The sequence below is a fragment of the Peromyscus eremicus genome, unplaced genomic scaffold (genome assembly GCF_949786415.1).
Source record: "Peromyscus eremicus unplaced genomic scaffold, PerEre_H2_v1 PerEre#2#unplaced_3502, whole genome shotgun sequence".
Taxonomy (NCBI): Eukaryota; Metazoa; Chordata; class Mammalia; order Rodentia; family Cricetidae; genus Peromyscus; species Peromyscus eremicus.
In genome coordinates this window covers 24,062-33,475 of record NW_026737736.1, presented here as the reverse complement: position 1 = coordinate 33,475, position 9,414 = coordinate 24,062, and the positions used below count along the sequence as shown (strand labels likewise).

Genomic DNA, 9,414 nt, shown 5'->3' with positions numbered 1-9,414 from the left:
GAATGAAAAGAGATCTCTAGGCTAAAGAAAGAAGAGGAAGAATGAGAGAAGAGAGGAGAGGAGAGGAGGGAGGAGGGGAGGGGAGGAGGGGAGGGGAGGAGAGGAGGGGAGGGGAGGGGAGGAGGGGAGGAGGGGGAGGGGAGGGGAGGGAAGACAGGAGGGAGACACAGGGGCCAGAAGCCAGGGAGCCACCAGCCAGAAAAACAGTGAAGGTAAGATCTATAAAAGTAAAGTAAGAGTCTCAAGACAAAAGGTAGATAAAGAGAAACAGGGTTAACTTAAATTAAAAGAGCTAGCCAGAAATGAACCTAAGCTAGGCTGAGCACTCAACACTAATAATAAGTCCTCTGCCCGTGTCATGATTTGGGAGCTGATTGGTGGCCCAAAAGAAAAAGCCTGGTTCATGGCTGGCTTATCTCTATGGATTCCCTGAGGCATTTTAGCTTGCAGAGGCGAAAACAACTGCTGGAGAAAAAGAGACCTGCAATAATTTCCTGGACCTCAGGAAGGTCTCCTCATGAACCTAGCCTTCCTCTGCCTGTGAGGCGTCTACCAAGGTCCACACATCCTCATGGGTCACCACATGTGGCATCTCACGGCATCCTCCGAACTCATTTCCTGTCTTATTTGTTTAGTATTGGTTTTCATGTAGCTGAGGCTGCCCTTAAACTCCAGGTTCTCTGGCTGGAGAGATGGCTCAGTGGTTAAGAGCACTGGCTGCTCTTCCAGAGGACCTGGGGTTCAATTCCCAGCACCGTCATGGCAGCTCACAACTGTCTACAGTTCCAGAGGATCCAACACCCTCACAGAGACATACATGTAGGCAAAACACCAAAGCACATAAAATAAGGATAAAATCATTTAAAAAATAAAAATAAAAAACTCCTGATCCTCATGCCCCCATTTCCCAAGTGCTTGGATTATAAGGTGTGCACCACCACCCCTAAGCCCCAATTCAGCTTTTTTTTTTTTTGAGACAGGGTTTCTCTATGTAGTCCTGGCTGTCCCAGAACTCGCTCTGTAGTCCAGGTTGGCTCAGAGATCCACCTGCCTCTTTCTCCCAAGTGCTGGGATTAAAAGTGTGCACCACTACCCCTAAGCCCCAATTCAGCTTTTTTTCTGTGTTTTTAAATTTCCCAGGCATGTTGAGCCCTTTGGAGATCAGACACACTTTCTACACACTTTCCCTAAACCCCTCCATCCCACCTCCACTCTGAATCACTTATTCCAACTTTTCAACAGAACGCTTCCTACTTCAGACATGCAAATGACATCTGAGAAAAAATACTAAAGCTGTGGACTGAATACATAAAATGGTCTTGACTGGGCTGGCCTCGAACTCACAGACATCCTCCTGCCTCTGCCTCCCGAGTGCTGGCATTAAGGCGTGTGCCATCATGCCCAGCTAAAATTGCTTCTTCATTTAGAGCATCTCAAAGTCCCACAATGGACCATCCCTGCCTTTCCATCCCCACTGCCACCTTCAGGTGAACATAGCTTCGAAGCTATTGCCTTCGATATGTAAACAGAAAAAGTCCAAGGCTGAATGTACCTCGGGCCGGGTTTATAATTAAGTCTACCGTGATATGTATAAAACCAGGAGGAACATTTGTTTATCTTTCCACGTCACTGAGATAGTCCCCACAGTCAAGCAGGTGGAGGCTTGAATACAAAGATTTTAAATCTCCTTTGTCGAAAACGCCGCTGCCGTCAACATCAGTTTGGAGGTTCAGCTATGAACCGGAAACTCACACTGCCTTAAGCCAATGAGGCAACGGTGCCCTCCACATCTGTGAGCCTTCATTGTTCATATACACTCTGTGGTGGTGTGGATTCAAATGGCCCCCAGAGGCTCATACATTTGAACGTTTTGTTCCCAGCTGGTGGACTGCTGAGGAAGAATTGGGAGATGTGGTCTTGTTGGAGGAGGTGTGTCACTAGAGATGAGCTGTGAGGTTTCCAAAGCTCTGGCCATGCCCCCCTCCTTCCCTCCCACCTCCCTCCCTAAGTCCCTCCCTCCCTCCTGGCTGCTGATGAGGATGTAAGCGCTCAGCGACTACTCCAGCACCACACTGGTCTACCCGCCAAGTGTTCCCCACCATGGTGGTCATGGACTGACCGGCGGAAACTATAAGCAAGCCAGCCCCAATGACATGCTTTCTTTTCTAAGATCTGCCTTGGCCATGGAGTCTCTTCACAGCCACAGACCGGGGACAGAGACAGGCTCCATCTGGGGTGACTTCACCCACTCATATTCAGACCTCTACCACCACTAGTGTGTTCAGAACTGCTTTCGACTAAAACACGCCTTAGACATCGTTGTCGAAGTCCAAGACACAATTTATTGCCACGTGCATTGCTCTCCATGCAGACACCTCTCATAGACGTCTCCTTACCTCCTCTGCACCTTGCCCCAAATAGAGTAAAATAGCAGTAACACAGTCCAACATAACTGTAACTGTGCACTAGGCAAGCAACTTCTAATATGATTCCCAGGGGTCCCTGTCTTCTGCTAGTGTGTGTGTGTGTCTGTCTGTCTGTCTGTCTGTCTCTTTGCCACTCCCCTCTCGGTCAACACAGTCTCAAGTGGCCTGGGCTGGCCTTAAAGTCATTCTGTAGCTGAGTACAGTCTTGAACTCCTCTGGATGCCCCTGCCTCCACCTCCCCTGCGTACTAGAACTGCAGAAGTACACTGCCACGCCTGGTCAATGCGGTGCTGGGAACTGACTTCTGTGAAGGTTACGTGAGAATTCTACCACCTGATCAACATCCCTGGCCTGGTCGTCACTTCTATAAGCCCTTTCCCTAAGGTATAAGCCGACTCACTCTGAGGATGTCTGTCACCAGATTGGGGTAGGGGAACTCACAGGGCAAGGCACTGGAAGACCTCCAGCCAACCGCCATCAAATACCTTGAGACCCCCTCCGTTCTACAGCCTGTGGGGAATTCAACCTTGCCCACAACCCGCACGAACCCACTCAGCAAACACTCCTGCCGTTCGAGCCTTCAAATACGATCAAAATGACCACTCTCGTGGCTGCCAGAGTGACGGGCCCCTGGGCTGGCGAAAGCATGTCGCCTGGCATGGCTTTAACGTGGGGGAACTCTATCACTGGTAATTACGGAGGGCTGAGAAGGGGCCAGGCACCAAAGGAAGGAGTTATAGTCCCAACTTCGGCACCCCGCTGTCTTGGTCTGAACCCGACACTCACCTTCAGGGCGTCCCCCTCATTGCCTTCCATCACCTCCAGAATCAGAGCAGCCAGGATGTTGAAGCCTTGGCAGTACCCAACATTCTTGTTCCACCGGGCATACGCCAACAGCACCCGCTTGAGTACCACCCTGTCCTGCTCGGCCTCCTGGCCGCAGTAGGAACTGCAGCCCGTGCGATGCAGATCCTAGGAAGGGCAGGGAGAACAGTTCGAAAATGATCTCCTGCTATGGTTTGGATCCATGCCCTTGAAGGAGCAACTGGGACTCACTCTCTCTGTCTCTCTGTCTCCCTCTCTGTCTCTCTCTGTCTCCCTCTCTCTCCCTCTGTCTCTGTCTCTCCGTCTCTCTCTGTCTCTCTCTCTGTCTCTCTCTCTGTCTCTCTCTCTGTCTCTCTCTCTCTCTCTCTCTCTCTCTCTCTCTCTTTCTTTCTGGTTTACCATGAAGTGAGCAGTATTGCTCCTCTGTACACACTTCCCACCGTGATGCCTGCCCACCACAGACCCAAAACAACGGGTCAAAAAAAAAAAAACATCTCCCAAATAGTGAGCCAAAATAAATGTTTTCTCCTTAGACGTTGACTGTCTCAGGTATTTCATCACAGCTCCGTCACAGTGATTGAGAGATGATGAGAAAAAGGAAAAAGTCCAAATATACTTCCTCGCGGGGGGGGGGGGGGGGGGGGGGGGGGGGGGAGATGCCTTAATGCCTTAAATTCTTTCTTCATTTCGCCTTTTCCTTTATCAACATGGATATTGATTTTTTTTTAATTTATAAGCAATTTATACACAAGCCAGAACACTCTTCTGAATTGTGTTTTCCTACTGCTTTCAACTACGCCGCCTGAGAAAGAGTCACAAGGACGCGTTTTAGTCAAATGTTCTCAGAGTGCTTCCAGAAGCACAAAGAATTACTCAATTAACAGAGCTCCATTTCCATTCTGTGTAAATGAAGAGTCTTTTTAAAGATGTCCATTAGTCGTGTCTATATATATAGTCATTTCGGCACATAATGCGGGGTGCTAACAATTCTTTGAACAAAATAGGAGATGAGATTTAGCTGCTAAAGCTCTAATACTAAAGATGAAAATTAAACAGCAAAATTGTTATATTACACAGACATCATCCTGTGCAGATCACGCTATACATTTCTACAATATGAACAACACCTGCTACGCTTTAATATGTAATGGGGCTAATATCTTTAATTTAATTACCAAGATGACACCATGGTTCTCAGGAGAGAAGATCATCTTACTGATGTAGCATTTGCTTCAGTGGAAAAAAATAAGAGATCTTTTTTAATAACATGATTATAAAATGTGCATTACCTAAGTCAGTCATGGTGGTGCCCTCCTCTAATCCTAGCATTCAGGAGGCAGAGGCAGGTGGATTTCTCTGAGTCCAAGGCTAGCCTGGTCTACATAGTGAGTTCCAAGCCAGCCAGGGCTACAAAGTGAGACTCCCATCTCAAAACACACACACACACACACACACACACACACACACACACACAAAACAGGGCCGGAGATGGCTCAGTGTTCAAGAGCACTGGCTGTTCTTCCGAAGGACATGGTTCCAATTCTGAGCATCCAGACGGTTGCCCGCAACTGTCTGTAACTCCAGTTTCCAAGGATCCTAACCCTCGTCTGACTTCCATAGGTACCAGGAATGACAGTGATACACACACACACACACACACACACACACACACACACACACACACACACGCGCACACACACACATGCACACGCACACGCCGACACAACACGCAGACACAGAAAATAAGGTAATGTGTTTTGAAGATGCATTGCCTTCACTCATAACTTAAACAGAAAGGGACTATTCCAAAAATGAAATTGTGTCCTATGCTGAAATTCCAAATAAAGCATTAAAACGTGGATAACGCAAAGGGCTTGAGCATGCAACGTGCAACGCCAAGATTTTTTTTAAATGTTCATTTGAAACTAACCAAGTTAGATCAGAAAGTAGCTCGTTTTAGTTCGCACTTCCTCTTTAAAAAAAAAAAATGGATTTAAGTGTGCCAACACATTAGCCATCTTGTGGTGGCCAAAATGCAGATGAGACAGCCTTCCTTTTCAAATCCCAGCTTAGCATCCCACTGTGGAACACTCACAAAATCAAAGCCCACATGCCCAAGCCTTATGGACAAGGATTATTCTGGTCCCAAATGAAGTCAGCATTGTTGGCTCTTAGTATGAGACACACAGCCACAGCTGCCCCCACAGCGGACCCGAACTGAACGCTAAGCCACCTGGTTTAACGCGGCTCCATCAGCCAACCTAACGATCTATAAGTTAACATTTAGACAAGCAAAGGCTCCAGCGAGGGCCAAATGTTTCTAATACGAAATAAACTCACCTCTAAATTTCTCAGTCCAGTGACTTTAACGTAAAAGGACAATCGGTATCCCTGACCCATACTAAAGAAAAAATAAAAAAGGAACTTCAGCCTCCTGCTGTGTAACAAAATTAGATCAAAACTGGATATGAACGGAAGCTCATTCACATTTCCCTCTTACTGGCAACACTGAAATTTATGAAGGCAAGGCACAGTCAAGTTCTCCGTACAAGAGCTACTGATGGATGGGATGAGGAGGCGGATCGTGCGTTCTGGAGGCAGAGGTCATTTGATCCTCCGTCGAGGAAGCCTCCGGCCCTTCGAGACCTCTCTGCTACACGGGAACGGGAAGCCAAGCTCAGGGGTTTACCTTGACTATCTGGATCCCCATTGAATCGTCGTCCGGATTGCTTCTCTCGTTGAAAGTGAAGCGCATGGTTTTGGCCCAGTCGATGGCTATGCTGTGCAAATAGTGATCTGCTAAGGTCAGCCAGACCTAAGGGGATGCAGGAGGAAGATGTCAGCGGACGTCTGACTGACCGCCATTAAAAAACCAGGACAGCAGCCAGGGAGGGCTAGAACTGCTCCCAGGCCAGGGCGAGCTCTGTCTACAAGTCCAGTTGGCTGGACTAAAGTGAACCCTGTAGGATCTTTCCTACAATAAATATTAGCTGCGTTCCTACTTATGTGCTAAGTAACAATCTAATCATTAGGAAAGAAAATAACCTGAAGTTTTCTTTCCATTTTATTTCAGTTCATTGAGTAGGCTGTATGATTCCATGACCTCATTTTACTTAATTCTAATTCATTCTCTGCTTCAGCAACAGCTACTTGGTCACACATGGACCGTTTCCCCCGCCCCCTCCCCAGAGGCCTCTGCCTTAAACACCCTCCCACACACGCCCTCCATACACACAATTCTGACAGATGGGTTCCCAGAATGAATAATTTTTTTCAGGAGTCACTAGATATTTTTACTCCTTTACCTGACACAAGATAATCTAATTCTGAAAAATGAATTTCATAAATCCACATTAATATTCACTTTGAGAAACACTCGGTGTTCAAATTCTAATGTTAAGATTACATTTATAAATTAATAACCTTAGAGTACACTTCAGATTTCGGTATTTGAACATAACTTGGCAAGAGCAGCATTGATTAATATCTCCAACCAGATTTTTATGCATCAGAATCCTGCTCAAATGCCCAGTGGATAGCTCTGCATTAGACACATATCAGACATCTCAACTGCATCAGATGTGAGACCAGTTATCTTACCCCCCACTGCTCCAATTATACACACACACATACACACCTGTTCCTCCCATCCACACTAACGGCACCTCTACCTTTCCAGCCACTTGGGCCAAAAGCTTGAGGTCCTCTTTGACATCCCATGTACGTCCAGTATTCAATCCACTGGGCATTCATCTCAGCTCAGGCTTCTAATACACCCAGAATCTAACCTTTCTCACCATCTCCAACAGCCCTGACCCTTTTCTTGCCTGAATTATTATAGTCTACGGGTCTCCTGGTTTGTACCCTCACATCTCATATGCTCAAGGCAGCAGACAGAGTCGCCCATCTTACCAGCCTGCTTGGAACTTCCTGGTGCATTCATTCATTCTCTCTCTCTCTCTCTCTCTCTCTCTCTCTCTCTCTCTCTCTCTCTCTCTCTCTCTGTTTCTGTCTCTCTCTGTCTCTGTCTCTGTCTCTCTCTCTCTCTCTCTCTCTCTCACACACACACACACACACACACACACACACACACAGAATAAAGAACCCTAATGTTTCTACCGCCTAGGAATGTGTTGGTGACCTAGCCACTCACAGTGCCTCTAGACCCACCCCTTTCTGTTGCTTCCCCCACCCACCCACCTTTATCAACCTCCCACTACAGCCTCTCGCTTCTCTGAGAACATACCCCAGGTGCTCCCCACCTGAGTGCCCTCCCCCAGGGCAGCTGCAGGTGGCTGATCACTTCCTCCTTCAGGGCCCTACTCACATGTCAGCTTCTGTATAAAATCCCACCTCCTCATCCCTCGTCTCCCACACTCTGCCTTTCTTTCTTTCTCTGCTTTAGTCTATCTACAGCACGTATCGCTGTGTGACACACTGTATTGGATTCACTGTAAGTTCTACGAGGACAGACTATTCCATCTGCTCTTGTTTCCACTGACGCATCCCTCGCACGCAGAGCATTACCCGGCACAAGTAATACACATCCATCGAATGATTAATGAAGAACACACTTTTTGATGTCCCAGACATTTTAACACAGAGAGTGATGGTCCTTTTTGTATTTTAGTCCTGTGAACCCACTTACCTTTCTCCTCCATTCCTTCGGGATCCCTGTTGACAGTCTGGCAACTGCCTTGAGAGCGTCATACCACTAGGACCAAAGAGAAATATTAGAAAAGTAACAATATGGACTTTTCAGGCTTCCTCCATCTTGACATCTGTGCTGGCTATTTTTATGTCCACTTGACACAAACTAGAGTCACTGGAGCCTCACTTGAGAAAACGCCTCAGGAAGATCTGGCTCTAGGCCGGTTTGTAGGGCATCTTCTTAATCAGTTATTCATGGGCCCAGCCTGGTCCTGGGTTCTATAAAAAAAAACAGGCTGAGCAAGCCGTGGGGAGCAAGCCAGTAAGCAGCACCCCTCCATGGCCTCTGCATCAGCTCCTGTCTCCAGGTTCCTGCCCTGTCTGAGTTCCTGTCCTGACTTCGTTTGATGGTGAACTGAGATGTGGAGGTGTAAACTGAATTAACCCTTTCCTCTCCAACTGGCTTTGCTCATGGTGTTTCACCACAGCAATAGAAACCTTGACTAAGACAACATCCATAGTATGTGAGAAAATGAACACAGCACCCTAGGACATGGGGCTTCTCTCCACCAGAAGTTATCTTTCTGGGGATTGTTAAGGATCCCGACCCTTAACTATCCTAACTAAACACACCTGTTGCTCCTGTGGCCCCAACAGTTGGGACAGTCTGAAAAGAAAGGCCACACACACCATGAGTTAAAGATCTGTCTGTGAGTTTTTCTATTAATTCACATTTTGTGGTTTCTGAAGTGAACCTGTAACCATGTCCACCTAAATTTATTCACTCTCGGTACCATTACCAAAAAATGCAAAGTTTTTCATTGCAAGTATAAACCCAGGTCACTTATGCTTTCAAAGTTATTTTATTACAAACCGGGGGAAACTGATATCTCTTGTGTATCAAAATATATATATATGGATATTTTCATTTTAAGGATATATGACAATGTACCCTGCTGGTATTCCCAAATTTAAAAACAAAATGCCTTAAAAGCCAAAAGCAAAGTTACCTGCTGAAAACCATTTTGGCCTAAAGATGGTTCAAGTGTGAACTTCAATTTTGTATCAACTCCTAGAAGAAAATTAAGTGGTTGTTATTTATGGAAATTATAACAAAGTTCTATTATAAATCAACACTTGGTCCTACTGAATTGTGTTTAAAAGTTTAAGTATTTTTTACTAAATTTTAGCCAATTTCACTAAAATTAAAATATATTGATTTTAATTTTTTAAAAAAATGACCTAAGATAATAAAATGGACTTTAAAACATTGGATGGTAGTAACCTCCACAGACGCCTAGGGTAACTCAAAAACAAAACCGGTAGCTGGCATCACAGGCTAGAGCCACAGACCTCCATTATCTCTGGGTCCTAAACTCAGACTCCTTAGCCTGTCTGGACCTCGATCCCCTTATCGCTGAACGGAGGATAGCAGCTTCCACTCAGGGGACTGTGGCCGCCATGACTGGCTGTCAACCTCCTCACCTGGGTCATTAGCAGTTATAAAACACAG

At 46.3% G+C, this 9,414-nt stretch overlaps 1 protein-coding gene across 1 annotated transcript; it reads right to left on the bottom strand.

Moving 5' to 3' along the window:
• Positions 1 to 3,212: 3,212 nt before the first annotated feature.
• On the bottom strand, positions 3,213 to 8,968 carry LOC131902179 (TBC1 domain family member 30-like; the record flags this gene model as incomplete). The annotated part of the gene is made up of 4 exons (XM_059253220.1): positions 8,912 to 8,968; positions 7,900 to 7,965; positions 5,941 to 6,066; positions 3,213 to 3,398 (listed from the first exon to the last, which is right to left on the bottom strand). Coding segments are annotated over exons 3-4 (252 nt in total), but the record flags the coding sequence as incomplete, so codon positions are not given.
• Between the last annotated feature and the right edge of the window lie 446 nt (positions 8,969 to 9,414).